The sequence below is a fragment of the Meles meles genome, chromosome 1 (genome assembly GCF_922984935.1).
Source record: "Meles meles chromosome 1, mMelMel3.1 paternal haplotype, whole genome shotgun sequence".
NCBI lineage: Eukaryota > Metazoa > Chordata > Mammalia > Carnivora > Mustelidae > Meles > Meles meles.
Window position 1 is genome coordinate 162,146,159 of NC_060066.1, and position 19,002 is coordinate 162,165,160.

At 41.9% G+C, this 19,002-nt stretch overlaps 1 protein-coding gene across 4 annotated transcripts in view; it reads right to left on the minus strand.

The window, feature by feature from the left end:
- PDE4B (phosphodiesterase 4B) overlaps positions 1-19,002 on the minus strand; it is a 567,587-nt gene that overhangs the window by 27,596 nt on the left and 520,989 nt on the right. For 3 of the 4 annotated variants that reach the window (XM_046017685.1, XM_046017679.1, XM_046017692.1), the window contains one exon: positions 13,362-13,474. In XM_046017685.1, coding sequence (XP_045873641.1) covers positions 13,362-13,474 — 113 coding nt within the window. Of the gene's footprint in view, positions 1-13,361; positions 13,475-13,743; positions 13,993-19,002 lie in introns of those variants that run through there. The other variant, XM_046017700.1, reaches the window with a different exon arrangement.

A 19,002-nucleotide genomic window follows, 5' to 3' on the forward strand; every position in this document is an offset into this window, starting at 1 on the left:
GGAAGTATAGGTCATACATGAAGTAGAGGGGATTCTGGTTATAGTTGGCCTTCCCAGACAGATTCAACAGCATAAAGGAGACTCTAACAGCAAACTCAACATCATGCTAGCATGCCATCGGATCAGGTGAGCATCCAGCTGAGTCTGCCAATAAAATTCGAGTCTGAGAAACTTGGCAAGTCATTGAGTCTCTCAGAGACTAAGTTTTTCCAACTTTAAAACTTTAAAATGGGTTAGAAATAATATATGTATGACTGGCAAAGTGTAGCACTTGTCCTTTATCTCACAGGATTTATACTTGAAGCTAATGCTTTATTTCTCAGTTTTGTCTCTGAATTTAATTTGATTTAATTTAAGAGGCGGGGAGGAGGAGAGGGAGAGAGAGAATCTCGAGCAGTTTCCACGCCCAGTGTGGAGTCGTCACAGGGCTTGATCTCATGACCCTGAGATTATGACCTTGAGATTATGACCCTGAGATTATGACCTGAGCCAAAATCAAGGGTCAGATGCTCAACCAACTGAGCCACCCAGGAGCCCCAGTTTTGTCTCTGAATTTTGAAAGAATTTGAGCTTATCGTAGGGTCTTCACTTGGGTTTGCTTTTGGGTGGAGTTTTCAGCTGGCTCTTTGACATCCAAACTCGTCTTGTTGTTGACACTAGCTGGTAGAATTCTAACTACAGAATTCCCACAATATGCTACCGTAGGTGTGACGCAACACTATGTCATTTTGATTACATGACACACGAGTTACTCATAGAAGTTCTGGCTCTCTGGTTGACATTTAGATTATTCACCAGTCTAAGGAGTGTAAACCAGAATGGCCAGAAATGTAAATGAAGCCCGTCCAATGAAACCATAACTCAAAACGGCCTGGTGTTAGAACTGTATCATAAAAAAAATTAAAAAAAAAAAAAAAGCCTATTCTGAGATGTCTCGCTGTTGCTAACTCTGTCCATTCATGATTCCGTGACTTAGCCAAATTCCTCAAATTAAGAGACTTTAGAACTCTTTGTGTATGAACAAAAGCCACGAATGGCGACCTGTTGCCTGAAATAAGGATAAGTGCACCCAATATTCATCTTGCTTAGACTGCCACGGTTGAGGTCAGTCCAGTAACACATACGAATTAATTGAATATGTGCCTGGGAGAGCAGTGAGAGGAGTATCAGCAACATGTCAGGAACAAAAAATACAGCCAGACAATGACAGAATGACTAAACGGCTACACTCCAGACATAACAGATATGTACAGTGGCTGGGTTTCAGACACAACACGTGTTCATAAACATGTTCCCAGCTGAGTGTGCATCGCCAGGCTCCAAAGGGCCCAGATCCTTGGTCACAGGATGCAGACTTTCCAAGAGAAAGGTTAACCAAATGCTCCAATGCTGAACCAAACAACAGCCCCAATGTGCTTCACATTTCTATTCACAAGAAAAGAGCATTTGATCCTGATGACTTCGTTCTCTATTACCTGATCCTGAATTTGGGAGAAGGCTCGGGAGAAGGCTCAGGAGCAAGCTTTTGTGCTTTCTGAGGGTAGTTTGAAGAGTCATTGTACACCAGATGGGAGTTTCTCATTCAACCGAACAATGAGAAAAATGAATTGGGCGTGGCAAGCACCTGCATGGGGCCGGTGTAGTACAACAGGAAACAGGATTCCTGGGTTCTAAAGGATTTGTTGTTAACAGCGTCGTTGGTTCTGGGCAAATTAGATTCCATTTCTGGGCCTCATGCAAGGGATATTTATCTGAATGTCTACCATGTGTCTAGAGCTATATTGAAATCTGGGACTACTCTAGCGAACAAGTTCATGTTCCCAATAACCTCACAGTCTAAAGGGAGGAGATGAGTAAAAACCAAGTTCCATGACAGAAAAATCAAGATCATAAATTTGTGACAGCCAACTGTAAAACCCACACAGTACTGGGTTAGGATAAATAGACAAGTTCTCTCCAAAGAGATAACATCGGAACTGAGACCTGAAAAATAAGAAAGGACCCGCACTGAGCTCTAGTTTTCAAAGTCTATGATTACGTGTTTTGTTACCAAGTTGTATAAGAATATAACAAATTACCTTATGGATTTCCCTTTAATTTTTATTTTTAAACCATTTGACTTTGGAGCAAAAAAGAACAAGATTTCATTCTAGGGCATCAGCAGTGAGTAGCTGAAAGGCTTGGACAAATCAGTGATGTCTCTTGCATCCTGTTTCACACGGAAAAGGGGGATATAGTAATACTTTCCTCCTCGTGAGCATCAGAATGAGATCACACAGGGAGAGCTCTGTGTAAGCAGGAAAGCCCTCTTCAGGTGTGTTTCCTTACCTTGCTACCTTGGATCTGGCAACACAAAAATAACAAATAGCAACACATTTAGAGAAAGTGGCCCTTTATTTAATGCTCTATCCCAGGACCATAGGGAACTTTGAGAGCAAATAAGCTTTAAAGTGAAGAAAGGGGCCTTAAAAATCCCCACATCGCTCCACAACTAATGTTCCCTTGGGCAGAATCAGAGTTCTCTGGGAAATGCAGTCCTGGATCACAGGGCTAGATTTGAAAAGCAGAGCTCAAGACAGAAAAATCTTTCCTGAGTTCTTCCTCACTAATATTTACTCCTCTTTTCTTACCTTTATGAAAAAGGGCTCATATTTTACTTGTTTTAACCCAATATATTCTCTTGCTTTAAAGAAAGCCCACTCCTGCCCAGAGGTTCATGTTTTTATTTATTTTTGTCAAAACTCTCTTATTTTAGGATTTACTAAGGGCTCTTAAGGTTGTTTCTTGAAAAGCAACGGATGGCCTTTCTTAGTTTGAAAACTGTTCTATGCCCCATCTATAATGCGGCATTAGACAATGACCTTATCCTGTGAACATAAAGAAGGAGAGTATTAACAAAAGAGTATTTTTAATTCGTGTAATAAACATTAGATAAATTTTTTGAGATTAAATTATGCTGTTTTAAAAATATTTTAAAAATCATACTGGTAAATCCTGATGAAATATTATCAGGGAACCTTCTGTGCAATGGGTAAGAAAGATGCAAATAAATTTTGTGCAACTAGATCCTGAGTGTGTTAAAATACAGCAGGGAAAAATTCAGTGACCGCCCACCCTGTCACCAACATAAATGAGGTACTGGACTTGGTCAAGTAAATGCAGATATATTTAAATCATTCTGACTCGGTTACAGAATGGAACCGGCAATAGCAATCAAATAGATAAGGGGCTGAGGCAGAGAGAACACTGTGCCCTCTCAGCTGCGTAGATGGGTAGCATCTGGCTGGCTACAGATTTGTCTGAGCTATGAGCAGGACATCTAGAGCAGGTGTTGGGAGACCTTTCATTAGTGATCTGTCAGAGTTCCTAGCTTCTCACAGTCAAATGGGTGTGCAAGAGTATACCAAAAATTCATATTACCGGGGCGCCTGAGTGGCTCAGTGGTTAAAGCCTCTGCCTTCGGCTTGGGTCATGGTCCCAGGGTCCTGAGATCGAGCCTGCAACGGGCTCTTTGCTCAGCAGGGAGCCTGCTTCCTCCTCTCTCTCTCTGCCTGCCTCTCCGCCTATTTGTGATATCTCTCTCTGTCAAATAAATAAATAAAATCTTTTAAAAAAATCATATTACCACTGGATAGTCTAAGCATGTTCCATGAAATTTTTGAAAATACTAAAAAATATTTCCATCTTTAATATCATGCTGTGCCCAGCAGCAAGGTCATTACCTGTCCTCGTATCCATCCAAAGCCCTCAGGTCAACACATTTCTTAAATCACCCAATCAAGAAGAATTTCAGAGAAATTTTTTGAGTAAGATAAAGCCCAAATCAACTACCACCAACTGACAAAAGCCTTCATCTGTTTTTCTTTTCTCTTTTTCTTTTCTCCTGACCATTACACAGAAATAGAGCTATGACTCTTTGAGACTTTTTAGTCCTACCACTGTGAGCTTACACAGAGTCTCAAAAAAGTCAAGACAGCATTGCAGGCCTCAAGAGCTTATAATCTGGAATAGACTTATATAAAACCTCAGAGAACTAAAATACTAGTTACGATACTAACCAGTAAGCTAGGTAAGAGGATAGTTTATGGAAATTTGATCAAAGTCAGAGTATCTAAGTCAAGGTTTCAAAAATAGAAAGCCAAGAAACCTGGCACTAGGAGTAGGTTCATGGACTTGATGGTGCATTTGAGTCAAAGGGAAGTCTTTAAGGCAATGGAATGCCAAGAGAGGGGTAAAGGTCTATAGTTCTTCATTCTCAAGTTATCATAAAACTCTTACTTATATTCTTAAGCCAGGTTTTCTTTCTTTCTTTCTTTCTTTTTTTAAAGCCAGGTTTTCAATAGATTTTCTGACATCAAGGGAAAAGAAGTTGGAAGTCCACGGTTTGGCCAGTAGGAGCTACTAAAACTTAGTATCATTTCGATTATGTGAAGATAAAAATGTTAATCCTGGCTGCCTTTGCAAAATGAGATTTTCTTTTCTGATAGTATGCATACATAGTATATTTTGATGATATATTAATTCAGAAATTAAAACAGCAAAATGTGGAAAAAAAAAAACCAAAACAGCAATGCCAAAGGCATTTAAAGTAACTCATTCCAACTATTTCCTTCCAGATTTTGAGCACACAGTTTTCAGGAATACTAAATTAGTTCTCTTTACTTGAAGTCATTATGACATGGATAGCTTTTACTCAAGAAAGGTAATGAAGACAATGAGAAGGTTAAAATCAATGCAACTGATAGTGGGACCATCCCATGACTTTAAGTGTAATCAGCCCTTTGCGGAAGATGAACAACAAAGTGGATTTGTAATCAGATCAGTATTTCACTACCTTAATCTTCCACTAATTAACCTTGTGACTTTGCAGAAGTCATATCATAATGAAATTATATTTCATTTAGATTGTGTTTTATATTTTACAAAGATCTTCAGAGTACATTAGATATTTAATCCTCAGTGTTTATCATCCTCATCTATAAAAACACAAGGGCTTCAAATCAATGATATCTAAGGTTCCCTATTGGGTTTAAAGTTCTGGGATTTTGTTTAAGGCAGCCATGTGAAACTATAACTGGAAAAAATATATTTTGATCTTTTTCTGACTTGATTTATCACCTTTCACCATCCATACTGACCAAAGACATTACACAGTCACAAAATTACCATTTCACTTTGCCCTGTCTCATCAGCTTTAGCTCACAGCCTATATGGTTGAGTTGGAAAGATATTTTTATTTAAAAACAACCTCTCTTTTTACTGTTTTCTTTTCCAAAGTACATAATTAAAATTTACCTTTTCAGATAGCAAATGACAAAAACTCTTGTTCTATATCTACACTTTCTTAAATTGGTTTAATCATTTTTATGACCAATATCTGTACTCAAATTTCAGTTGTACAACTGCTGAAGGTTATAACATTGTACACTATGCTGCTAACAGTAAAAGGAACTTGGCCATTTAAAGTTTTTAAGAACATTTTTAAGACTGCCATACTTTGAACAGCTAAAAAATATAAGTGAAACTGAGCTGCGAAGATGAAACTTATTTTCAATACATTCACTGAACTTCAATTTCTGAAGGCTTTAGGTTTCAAAGGTGGTACATTTCTAAACTGCAAGTAATTATCAGAAAGAAACACGGGACTGATGAGCAGAAATCCATGATTTATAGCCTCTAAAACGCTGCTCCATAAAAAGAAAAAGACCATCAGGAACTTCTTAAAGAGAAGAAGATTATCAGGCACTTCCCAAAACAGAAACAAAAGAAACAGAAGTTTTACTGTCTTCTTCATTTCTAAATAACTTAACAGCCCTTTCTTTGTGGAAACACTTGGCTACTTTAAAGTAAATCAAACAAAGGAAGTTACAGTAAAATATCCAGGAGACTAAACAGTTTGGCACCAGTGGAGGGAAACATCACGTACAATTGGGCAAGACAGAGAGGGCTGGCAGGTCCCTGAAAAATGCTAAAGTGGAGGATATGCTGGGACGCACATCCACCGTTGGCACAGAGCCTTCCAGAGTGTGAAATCTATTGACTGTGGCACAAGTCTGCCCTCGCGGCTTCGGTTTGGTGAGTCTGGCTTCCAGAGAGCTGATGTCTCTCCACTTGCTGAGCACACTTTTACGCAGAAGGCAACCTGTGGGAAGATCAGCCCAAGACTAGGCTCCATCCTTGGCTCTTCTTTCATAGATAACAATGGCCCCAATTTGGGAAGCCTTTTAGATGAGGACACATTCGAAGAGAAAAATTAAAGACAAGAAAGAAGTAGGAAAAAATGTGAAACAGACATTTATTCCATTAAACCCTTATAATTCCATTTTTTACAACTAGCGTTCTGGATTTATATCTGCTACTCCAAACATAGTAGTCTGATTTTTTTTTTCTCCCATAGGGACAGAAAGGCTCCCCTTAAAATGACTTATTTATCAGGTTTTGATAATATAATCTTGCACCAGGGGTGCAACAATCAAAGGTAATGTGCCCTGACTTCACTTCTATTTCATTTGTAGAGATTTGATCAGTTTTTTTGGCTAGTTTTCAAGTGAACTAGCAAAAAGATGGGGGGGGTGAATGGGTTAGACCTCAATGAAGGAAATGGTTCTGTAAATATCAATGAAGAAGTATTTAAATTAACCAAAGGAGATTAAAAATCAAAGTTACTAAAAAGCACTAAACTTTCAAAATCTTTCATTTGTTAAATTTTCAAAGAGCAGAACTTAGAACACACGATTGATTACACAAGAGCCCTGCCCTGGGCTCCGTGCTTGGCTGGAAGCCTGCTTCTCCCTCTCCTGCTCCCCCTGCTTGTGTTCCCTCTCTCTCTCTCTCTGTGTGTGTCTCTCTCTGTCAAATAAATAAATAAAATCTTTACACTCTCCCTAATATAACTTATTTTGTTATAGAAAGTAACTGAAATAATGCCAGATAAACAAACAGCTTAATCTTCTCTTTCTTCTTTGTTGGAAGACAAAATGTAATGCAGACAGTCCATATCTTACCTCTAGGAAACCTCCCTGTATTAACTATGGCTACTGAAGCACTGCTCCTCTGTTTCACGGTCTTGGGACATGTGTTAGAAAGGATGTAATATATGATGAAATTGCCCCAACTTTTTGGATGATAATTTTCAAAAAAAGAATAGCCTCTCTCCATTTTTTTTTTTTAAATGTTGGGGAGGGGGTTAAAAAGGGGATTTGGGGGTTGGTTGTCTTTTAAGCAAAACTTCATTGTTTTCTCTTAGGCCATGTTAGAGAATTGGGGAGAACAAATAGATCCTGAATTTAGCAAACCAGTCCACAAGAGGCAGCAGATTCGTTTAACACTGTTATTTACCTTTTGATGAGTGCTTTACAGCCATCTTCTGTAATTATGGCTATTCTCCCCCGCCCCCCCCCCTTATATGTTAACAGACACTGCTTCCCAGCCAGGGAGACTGAGTTTAAGGTTATTAATGGCTGGTGTGGAGGCCCAGAATACAGTCACTGCAGACCAGGATTCTGAACCAAACCTAAACAAGCAATGATGGCCAGAGTTAAGACCTCCCAGGAATGACAAAATTTCCTTGTAAGCGTTACTAAATACCTTTCTGTTTCGATATTTATCTGTCCCACCAGGATCACTGATGGTGAGTTAGGTGGCCCTGGGTATGAATCCTGCTCTCTTCTTTACCTTAGGCAATGTAATTCAACCCTTTAAACCTCACTTTACTATAAAATGGAGACAAGAATAAATAGTATGCATTTCTGAGGGTTGCTGAGAGTATTATTGACAATGTAGGTAAAGGGGCTTAGCACCACATCCGCACAGATAGCAGAAAGCTGTAAAATTAGTTTAGCTGTCGACACGTACTGTCCCAACCATAAATGCAAGAGGTGCAAGACCCCATGGAAACAATCTTCTCCAACTCTTTCGTTTTGTAGATAAAGAAAGGCAAAGATTCCAAATGAATTAACTGTTTACGATAGTATTCCTAAATGGAGGCAAAGCTAGACTTCAAACTCATGGCTTCAATCTAGGCTCCTTTCCCTTTGATGTCTCCAGTTCTATATAAATCTGAGAGAAAAGAGAAAACTTGGATCGAAAATGTTCAAGTGTCCCAGCTGGCTGTCAGAACTGATTTTCCTTCTATTCTTCCCTTGAATCCAGGTCACCTCTAACATGTGCAGGGCCACATAAATAAGTCTGAATAAAGACAGAAATCGAGCTACCTCCAATGCTCCTCCTACCTCGACAGACATCCCTTCCTAGCAGCTGGGAAGGTCAACGTGAAGTACACATTCTTGAATTTCTTGGTTATGGCAGTGCAGGGGGACCTAGCTCCAGGACCGCGCCCTGTCCCATTTCTTCCCCCAAAGAACACGCTTTGCACACCCTTCTGGCACCACCAGCCTGTACAAGCTCCTCCCACATACTTCTCTCAAGCCCAACAACTGCTGCTTCTTGGCTACTCTTTGGGCCTAAGGACGTGAGTTCCTGCAGCACCTCCAGGAAAGAGACATGCACAGGCCCTGGAACGGGGTTCAGAACCATTGGGCAGGGAATGCAGGGGCCCAGTGGATGCAATGTGGTCCTGGGCAAACACCACTGCTGTCCGGGGGCCCCGCCGGCTTCTTACCTCCTGCAGCAGAGCACAGCCGGTGGAAGAGCCCAGGCTCTCTTAGAGCAAAGGATCCAGGAAAAGGACCCCTCATGCCCTAAGGGTGGGAATGCTCTATTTGTATCATTTAATTTTGGGCAAAAGTAGAAGTCATCCCCTCCAATGATTGGTCACCTGCCTATTATCTTCCTGACATAGCTCGGAGAGGACTCCGTTGACCAAGAAGATCTATTTCCTTCTTGGTTCTGCTGGATCCGACTTTTCCCATTCTTATTGATTATTCAGTTAGAAAGAAAATGACTCGCCCAAGTGCAGGGCAAACAGCCTATCAGAGTCACATTCCAGTATCAGGCAGCTTGAGTCCCGAGGAGCTCCAGGCTGTTAGAACTATATGAGTTTAATCCTTCCCACCCAAGAGCACAGGCAATTATCTGCCTTTACTTTCAATACTCTGGTACAGACACACCTGAAGAACCGGAAAAATAAACCTGTGTGGCCAGAAGGACTCACTTCCCCTTTGATTGTATCTGCAGCTGACTTCACCATACCTTCAAAGAAAAATGACATTCTATCTCCCCTTCTTATCTTATAGACTTCCTTAGCAAACCTGGACTGAAGGGCTAGGTCCTAAGGCTTCATTCTAAAGACACTACTGATAATATGCTGGACTGCTCTTCTCAACCATGAAACTTGCATTTTCACGGAGAGGGCCTCAAACCTTTGTCCTACACATAAAAACAGCCCCAGGACAAAGCTGGTCAAGAAAGAACAGGAGAATGGAGTGTTTATGGGGAAGTCAGGCTAGTGACAAACTGCTTGAACAGAGCTCCTGGCTGAATACCACAGCATGTTCATCTTTTGAAAAATCTTCATTCAACATGCTGGGTATAAATGACCCCTTGGACACTTTCACCTGAAAAGTTTAGGCGACAGACTCTGCTCCTCAGTAAAACTCCCTGTCCTTGCCAGTCCCAACTACGCCTCACTGGGATTGTTTTGTGCTGGGCCTTCCTCGGCCACTGTTGTTGCAACTCTGTACTTTTCTGACGGAGTTTGTCAGGAAGGAGACAGGAAATTCTAGTCACCCGCACAGCAGCTGCGCCATTCCTCCTATCCTCCTCCAATGACGTCGGTTGGCTTTGGTGACACGAGGTCAGGAACTGAGCCACAGCGAAGGTCAGGAAGATAGGTCAGTGTTTATGCCGTTGTTGGGCTGGGGATCCTGCTGGGGCTATTTGCTTTCTTCCTAGCTATACTGTTTCTCTTTCCGTTCCTCTTTTTATAATGCAGGGCCAAAGCATCCTGTTTTGAAAACATCTGACTGTTTTGTCACCGAGGAACTCATGCTCTGATGCGTTTCGGCTGAAGTGTAAGACAATTCTTTTAATTCAGGAGGCGATAAAAGTTGAAACAAAAATTAATGAACAAGTCTAAGAAGCCAAACTGTCGTTACAGAAAACAGTTCTAACCCGTCTAACTGAACTTGGGCTGCTAGCAGAAGGTTCACTTGACATCCTTTTCATCTTGCAAAACAATGTCACTGCCTCGTAAAACTGCTGAATTTATTTCATCTTTGGGGAAAAATAGCCTATAATATTAACCCAGCTGACTGCATCTTTTTCTATAATCTTGTAATTCCATTTGGCCTGTGGCCAGCATTAAGGAAAATGAGGGAAACGGGGGTCTAAGAGGAGACCATGTTTCTATAGGTCACAGAAACAGTTCCTTACCTCTCAGACTCTGAAATGTACTTGGGAAAACCAGTTATCATCTTTGAGTCACAATTTTCTTCAAAATATAATAGGGTTGAGAAAAACAATAAACACACAACCCTACCCAGACAGCGTAAATAAGAAAGACTGCTTGTTTTTCCTGCACTGGGCACAGTCAACTCTCTACAATTTGCACATTCCCAAACATCCCCCATGCAAAGCACTGGCCTTTCCATCACCACTGCTGAGTAGGTGAAAACTCAGTAACTTACTTAGCTGATTAAAACTAAGGGCATATAATTTTTGCAAAGATGTAGTGGCTGCTATCAAGAAGTCTTCATTTACTGAAACTTTACTACCCAGCAGGTGCCTTGCTGAGTGTTTCAGATGCATTATCTCATTTAATCTTCACAGTGACTCAGTAAGGTAGGTACCACTTTCATCCCTGTCTTCCAGATGAAAAAATTAAGACTCAGAACAGTTAGGTAAGTTAGCCAAGGTCAAGTAGCTAATAAATGATAGACATGGGATTTGAACCATATCTTTTGACTCCAAAGGCCATGTTTTTCACATACTTCCTGTATAGAATATCTTCAGATTCCCTTCCACAGCTGTAACTCAGAGATTTGCCATGGCTCCTTCATTCAGTGAGGGGAAGCAAAAGATGATTAGATACAACTACATAGTAATGATGATGATGATGATGATGATATTTTTAAACAGTGACTTGGATGGAATGTTCAAATAATTTCAACCACATTCAAAATTAAATGTCGCACTTTATTTTTACCACAAGTAATTAAGTGCCCCCCCCCACTGCCCAAAACTGATATAGATCAATTTTTTTGGTGGCCACAAAAATATTCTTATTATATTATGTTATAGTGCCGTAGATTAAACTTTACCTGAAACAATTATATGGATAATCAGGATTGGTGGGGTGGGGGGATGGTTCCTAAGTAACAAGAGAAAGAGATCTTTTACAAATGAAAATGACTTCAGCTGTCAGTTGAGCACTATTCATCCGCTGGATAATTGCTTTGCCCTGCAACCTTTCTACTGTAGCTGCAGAAAGTAGGTGCACGCCTTCTCCTTAAGCTAACTGTGTCTGCATTAAGGGTTAGCTCTCTCTTTAGGGTTAGCTCTATTCAACTTTCATTGCTTCCTGCATAGGACACCATAAAGGAGGAGCGGAAGCCTTAAGTGATTGGAATTCTCACCAGGACTTACACAGTCCTTGGTCTCGGAGCCTTATTGACCATTATACTGAATATGGAAAGTTTTTAAAACAAATTTGCAAAACAGATGATGTTTAATTTCAGCACTCCAGACAGAAACCTGATCAGAATCTACAAGGCATCAACACTCAAAATGGAAAAATAATGACAATTTGCAGCTTCTCAATGAGAATTCTTTTTCTCCCCTGGAGTTAGTTGGCTACTTTATCTTAGCAACTCAGGAAGAAAGTTCAGCATGTCTTTTATGGCAAAACCTGCTGAAAAACTACCCTTAAATATTGAATCTACATCTCAAATGGGTATCAATGCTCACAACATGCAGTAAATAGAGAATCTGTTCATGTTCCAAAGTAGGCTAAAGCAACGTGTGAAAATCTTTTCACTTGGAATCTAGTGTGGTTTGGAGAAGTTACGCAGTTAAGCCCTCCTCATGGGGAAGCAGTTGGTTGAGATTTACAACAGTCTGGAAAATCCCAGAATTTTGGCTTTCACTTGAAAACTTCAGAAAAAAGTCAGCAAATAGTTAAATCTCAAAACTTTTCTTCTTTTTTCCAACTTGAACCTAAACTACAATTTGAGAGACTTATTTCATTTTCTGTCCTTTTGTTAACCAAGAAACAAGAGTCTGTTCCTCCACCCGTAGCCCCCTTCAACATCTCCTAAGGAGATGAGCAAAGCTCCCTCTGCTCAGATCCTGTGAGCAAGAACCAATAAGCCTTGATAAGAAGGTGATACTTTTAACCCCAGGAAAAAAAGAGGGACACATATTCCCTAGTGAACCTTGGGGCTGGAAAGGGCATATTGGCAGGTGTGGGGCAAAAGCTTTTCCGGGCCCCAGAACCATAGGACAGTAAGACAATACCTCAGGCTAGGATGATTGGGGATTCTTAAAATGCATACTTATAAGGGTACAGAGTTAAGGTTTTCCATTAAAAACGAAGCAGTCAGTATATACATAAATGCACACACATCATATATATTTATAAAATTAACATTCTCGGCAGGGGGGGCACAAACAAAAGCAGCAACTCTCACTACATAAATTAGCACTCCAAATCCAGGCGTTAATTAAACAAATGATATAATGATAGATAATTAAAACTCTTCCACACTTAAGTTTTGTCTGGGGATTGTAAACAAAACTATTTCTTTGCAGTATGGGTGGAACTTAATTTCAAATAATTCTACTTTGAAAAGCAGCAAACTTTTAGGAAATAGCTTTCTTTTTTGTACATAAAGTATATTGTTTCTTTTCTTTTCTTTTGATCTTAGGTTATGCCAGCATCACAAAAGAAATGTCAGAAAATCCCAGAATGTTCTTCTGATAATAATTTCAGAATTTGTAAAACTGCAGGGTGAAGCATTTCACTACAGATATACAGAGGTCACATATATTTCTTGTCCAAAAAATATGTCTAACACCTGACAGCAGTGTAAAGTGTTATCCAATTTACCCTATGAATTCACTCCGATGTTATCTTCCTGACCATTGTTTTTTTAAAAAGGGGGTTTCATTTGTTCAGGAGTAAGCTTTATAAGCACCCTCTCACCTTAAACATATACCCAACTACATCAATAACAAAGAAGTTTGGTTTCTGGGAATTCAAGCACACGGAGGGCTTTTTAACTTTTGCTGTAGCATCCAGACACTCGCCAAGGGTGGCACTTGGGGACAGAATCTTCCGAGGCAGCTCAGCAAACTCATTCTGACCGCCGGTGTCCTCGGATGCACCGCTGCCGCAGGCAGAGGACAGGGGAGCCCAGGGGAGCGACGGGGGGAGCTTTCAGGAATAAGCGGTCATCTCTTACCTTGTTCGAAGCCATCTCACTGACAGAGCGGTAGGTCTGGATGGTCTCCAGCTGGTCTAAGCACCAGTCCAATTCCTCCAGCGTCTCCATCGCTAGTTTTTGATAAGATTCTTCTGCAAACAAACACACAGGCATGTAGTCAGGCTGCAGCGGCTGCAGGCTGTCCATAGCCGAGTCCCCGCTGCCGCCGCCGATCCCGGAGCTACTGAAGGTGGCCGCGTGCTCCTTCATTATTTGCGCGCCGACTCCTTCCTTCCAGCTCTCTCCACCGGGAGAACAAATCACCGCGGTGCTCTGCCCGGGACGGCTGGTGCCAAGTTTTCACCACCGCCCCCCGCCCCCCCCCACGCCCCCCCGCGGGGATGAGGTGTCCGCGATCTACCAAGAAACTTCCTCTGAGGCAGGAGGCGGGGAACCATCTCTTAGAAGCTCATCTGCATACATGCGTCCTAAAACTAAAGGCAGAAGCAGTGAGTTTTCTCAGGCTCTCGCTGCCTTAGTCATCCTGGGGCTCTTTAGGGTGCGTGATGTCATTTCTGAGTGTTTGCAGTCTGGAGGAGAAATGAGGAAAGCCTTTTCTCATTCTGCTTTTCTTCTAAACGAGACACACACCGTCGACCACTTGGGAGGGGCGGGGACCCAGAGCTGCGTTGGAAGGCTACACAGTCATTCATTCCCGGGCATGTGTACATGTTGGAGGAACTTTTAACTTGGCAAACACTGACCCACTCAAGCAAGAGGTGTAGGCTCTTCCTCCCCGCTTCTGAATCCCTCCTTTAACTAAAGGCAAGATGAGGTTTCCCAGATAGGAGTGGGTCTGAGAGAAACTGGAGTTTTACAGGAACACGCTTACTGTCCCCAGTAGGCAGCTCTTGTTATACTAAACAAAGCTTAAAACTTCTCTTCTGCAACTGCCAGGGTCACAGGGAAATTCTGAACCGGACTTTCAGGTGGAGCCTGATGTGAACACCGCAGATTTTCACTTCCATGAAAGCCCCGGGGGCTCTGATTTGTGGTTGTGGGACTCAGGACTTTCTGGAAATACTTCTTGGTAGTCCATTCAAAGAATATTGTTTTTAAGATCAAATTTTTTTTGCTGGATAATAAAGCTCTTTCTGAATGGTCACGACATATCACTTCGTACCCAAACGTTTGTGAGTCTAAACTAAATACTCAAGACTATTGACTTAAGAACTCTATGTTAATAAACACTGAATTAACTTTATGAATGCTGGATGAATGAACGAGGCTACAGACAGTGATAAAAGTCAGTCAGACTCTCCTGCATCCGTGCCTGATTTTTGAGGGGAATAACATTCATTCATTCCATCAAGCTTTCTGCAAAGCAAACACACAATAGGCACTAATAAAACTAAAAATCTTGTATGGAATTCTATTACAGAGAAGATGGCATACATTCCTGTCAAATTTAGAATACATATTTCCTATGTTCACACAGAAATCTGAGGGAGACCCCATACCCTTTTATTATTATTTGACATTTTCTGTGTGTGACGCTCACATTTCAAGCAGAAAAGAGAATTAGCACAAGAGAGACCCCAGGGGACTGGGATTGCTTGTCCACAGACGCACACTTCAGAGAATAGATGTTTTATTTATCCCTCAAATAGGCATACACCTCAGGATAATGTGGGGTTAATACTCAATATCCTGTATGTCATACTTAAAAAGCCACAAAACCACTGGAGGTGACTTCCTCCATTTTTTTCACACTCCTCAAAAACGTGCAGACGAGAATTGAGGTGTTTTCAGTAAAACTCATCTCAAGCCAGACTTACACATACCTTCTTCTCCTTCCCTCCTCAGTCTTGCTGGGCTGCTTCAAAATGCAGACTCTCATCACTCACTCTGTAGTGTGTTCCACCTCCCCGCCCCCAGTTCCTTCCAGAGAGCACTTCTTCCCAGGAAGCTTTCCTCAACTGCCAGAACTCTTTCATCCCATCCCCAGCCTCTCATCAAAGGAAAAGTCCAACTACTTCCCAATTACTTGGGCTTTACTACCTTGGTGTCTTCTGCATCACAACCCCTGATTTTCAGTACCTAGGATGCTCTAAGCCTTTTGAATGGACTTTTGAAAGGACAATGACCTTTTGAACACAAAAGGACTGTAAGATGATCCACCCCATTTCCCTTCATGGAGAAGGAAAAAAGGGATCCAATTTCCACTCACGGTTGACAATGGAAACATAATAATTATAGCAGCAGAAGCACTAGGAAGGAGGAGGACATTTCAAAGATCCACCAACGCACAGCTCATCCACGGTCTATGACCCAGCGCAAGCACAGGTGAGCTCCCAGAATTGGTCCAGTAGTGACAATGCCCGTGACCAGCCAGTGGATGTGACAGGCCCTTACCCTACTGCCCTTTCTTATTGTGGTCAGCTACAGTATTTTTTTTTTTAATTTATTTATTTGACAGACAGAGAGAGATCACAAGTAGGCAGAGAGGCAGGCAGAGAGAGAGGAGGAAGCAGGCTCCCCGCTGAGCAGAGAGCCCGACGCAGGGCTTGATCCCAGGACCCTGAGACCATGATCTGAGCCAAAGGCAGAGCTTTAACCCACTGAGCCACCCAGGCACCCCAGCTACAGTATTTTTTTAAGGGAAAGTTTTTTGAAGTTAGTGTGGAAGTTATTGAGGATTTGTTCCTTTTTAGATTCTTTTATTTTTTTTCTTAAAGATTTTATTTATGAATGACAAGAGAGAGACAGCAAGAGAGGGAACACAAGCAGGGGGAGCTGGAGAGGGAGAAGTAGACTCCCCGCTGAGCGGGAGCCCAAAATGGGGGTTGATCCTAGGACCCTGGGATCATGACCTGAGCTGAAGGCAGATGTTTAGTGACTAAGCCCCCCAGCCGCCCCTCCTTTTTAGATTCTTAATATATAGTCAAGACTCTGTGTCCCATTTTAGACCCTACTGCCTACAAGATACTAGGTAAATATTCAGAGGAACAGAGACCAAAGTGCCTGCCTGAGGAGCCTGCAAATACTTGGCTACCCAGAGACTGAATGGGGCGTCTGTAGACTGTGGAGAGAGCACTAGCTTTGGAGTGAGACTCATGTATTTTGAGCTTCTCTTCTACCGTTGACAGTGCGATCCTGGAGCTCAGTTTCCTACATCTTAAAATAAAGATAAGAATACTTATGTCATGAAGTTATAAAAGGATTAGAGACAGACTATATAAAGCTTCTGGTAACGGTAGCCAGCTCTCAGTAGATGAGCAATACATAGGAGTGTAACTATTAGTGGTAATCCAGTAATCCAGAGGCCTGGCGTTTGGGAGTGGGGAGGAACAGGAAGGGAGAGAGAGGACTTGTGCACCCCAAGAAGGTTTTACAGGCCCAATCAGCTATATAATTTGTAGGGCCTAGTGTAAAATGAAAATGGGGAGAGCTCCTTGTTCAAACAGCAGGAAAAGTGCTGTTGAATATAGGAAAATATGAAGCTCTTTTTCTTTCTTCTGGAGTCTCTCTCTCTCAGCTTGTCATGATGGTGTTTTGTTTGTGTGTTTTTGCTTCAGTAAACTTTTTATTTTAGAATAACTCTAGATTTACAGAAAAGTTGCAAAGCTAATACTTTTCTCTCTGATATTGTGTTCCCTCGGGCATAAGGATACCATGAGAAGAGTGCAGAACTTCACAGGACCCCTGGCCCTGTATCTGGTGACTAGGGCAATAGACAGTTCACAAGTTATAGGGGTACCCCTAACCACCAGTTGCCAGACTAATGCTCTGGGGATGTCTCTTCCCAACAATACTGACACCTCACTCCACAGCAGCTAGTCAGTTTCTAAGGATGCCACAAGCTCTGCATTGAGGCATACTAGATACCTAGGTCAGGGTAGGACAAGAGGCTCCCTCCCACCAAGACACAGCCCATCTCCCCTGGTACAGATGCCAGCTCAGCCCAGGATGGCTGCTACCACGCCCCATCTGAGACTTGGCAAGTCACACATGCCCAACTCAGACCCTCTCTGCACCTGCACCCAGGGCCCCTCTGTGGATGGATGGCAAGGATAGGGGATGCTGGATGAGTTTTGGGGTGCCAGGGAATCCGGGAAATGGGTAGCTGAAAACATGTCCAGGGGAGGCAGGCAAGTGGCCAAAGAAAGGTATGAGAGCATACAAGCCAAGGCTCCAAGCCACTGGGGTATACTCTATTTTCCCCTTCAGACTTCACCTCCGAACACAAGAACAAAGACCAAATTATTACAAAATTCAAGACAGCAGCGATGGGCCCGGCTGGATGTGGGGCTCTCTGCACCTTGCATAGGCTGCCTGCCCATGAAGCTGATCATTTCCTGCTTGCAAAGATGGCTCTGAGAAGGAACAATGCTTAATGCCACAGAAGCAAGTCTCAAGGGGCTAAGAGCAGGTGATGGGACCATGTAGAGTCATGGGGTTGACCCTATTTGCCACAAATTTCCAAAGGGACAAGGAGAACCAAACTCCTATGTGTCCTTCCCTCTAAGAAGAGTGGAAAAGGAACATTTACTTCCTCTTATAAGTCTGGTAGGTATTGCATTTGACCCTGAGAAACAGGAAGAGAGGATGGACAAATAATTATAGTTAATATTAATCTGGTAATAATATGTGGCATTCATAAAGCCCTCTTCTCAAAGGAGCGCCAAGCACACTACTCATTTATCCTTGCAACATCTCTGTGATAGCCACCAAAGAGGTATGATTATCTCAAATTTACCTTAAGGCACAAGCCAAGAAGTCAGAGGTTGAATTATTTAGAGCAAGATTCCTGGCAAGACCGTATCTTGGTCTATGAACTAAAGGATCCAGCTCTGCACTAAAAATGCACGAATCCCTGAAAATGCTGATTTAAAGTGGTGTCTTACCCTTGGGTATTTTCTACTTAAAATTGTGTAACTGCTTTCTTAAATGTTGTCACCTTCTTGAGTCTCCTCTTCCCTTTTCTGCTGTACCTAACGTAGTCAGTAGCACGGGAAGGCTGTGCAGTATTTACTCAGAAGATCCAGTATGGTTCTGGTCCTTCATCTTGCTTCAGTGGCTGACCTAAGGCAAGTTACGTAAGTGTGCTGAGACTAAATTTCGTTATCTTGAAAATGAGGGTTAAGAAGAAGACTTACCCTATTCTCACACAGAAGGTACAATAGGAGAATGCACACAAAACCAGACTGTTGACATTTAAGTACTGTGCATGTTATGTCAATATCACATTTATTATTACAGTTGGGATACAGGTACCTTAGAGAGAAGCAAAAATTGGAAATGATAAAAATGTAAAATGTCACATTTTTACTAAATCTCCATTATTAATGAACATATCTGTTCATGTATGTGCGTGGAGATCATACGATACAAACTGTTGAGTTATATTCTTTTCCTCGGTCAATGAGATCCCCTTTTCTGTTTTAATACTTTTCCAGTTCAGCTAATGGTCACCCCACATTCCATTTTCCCCAGTTTTTTCCCCACACAAAGCCAGTAGAAGAGAGAGAGAGAGAGAGAGAGTGTGTGTGTGTGTGTGTGTGTGTGTGTAGAGAGAGAGAGAGAGAGAGGTGTGGGAAAGGACAGACCCAGAGATGGGATGGGAAAGGGTAATGAGAAACCTCAGCCTGGCCACAAAGAGCTAACTCCTCATAGCTGG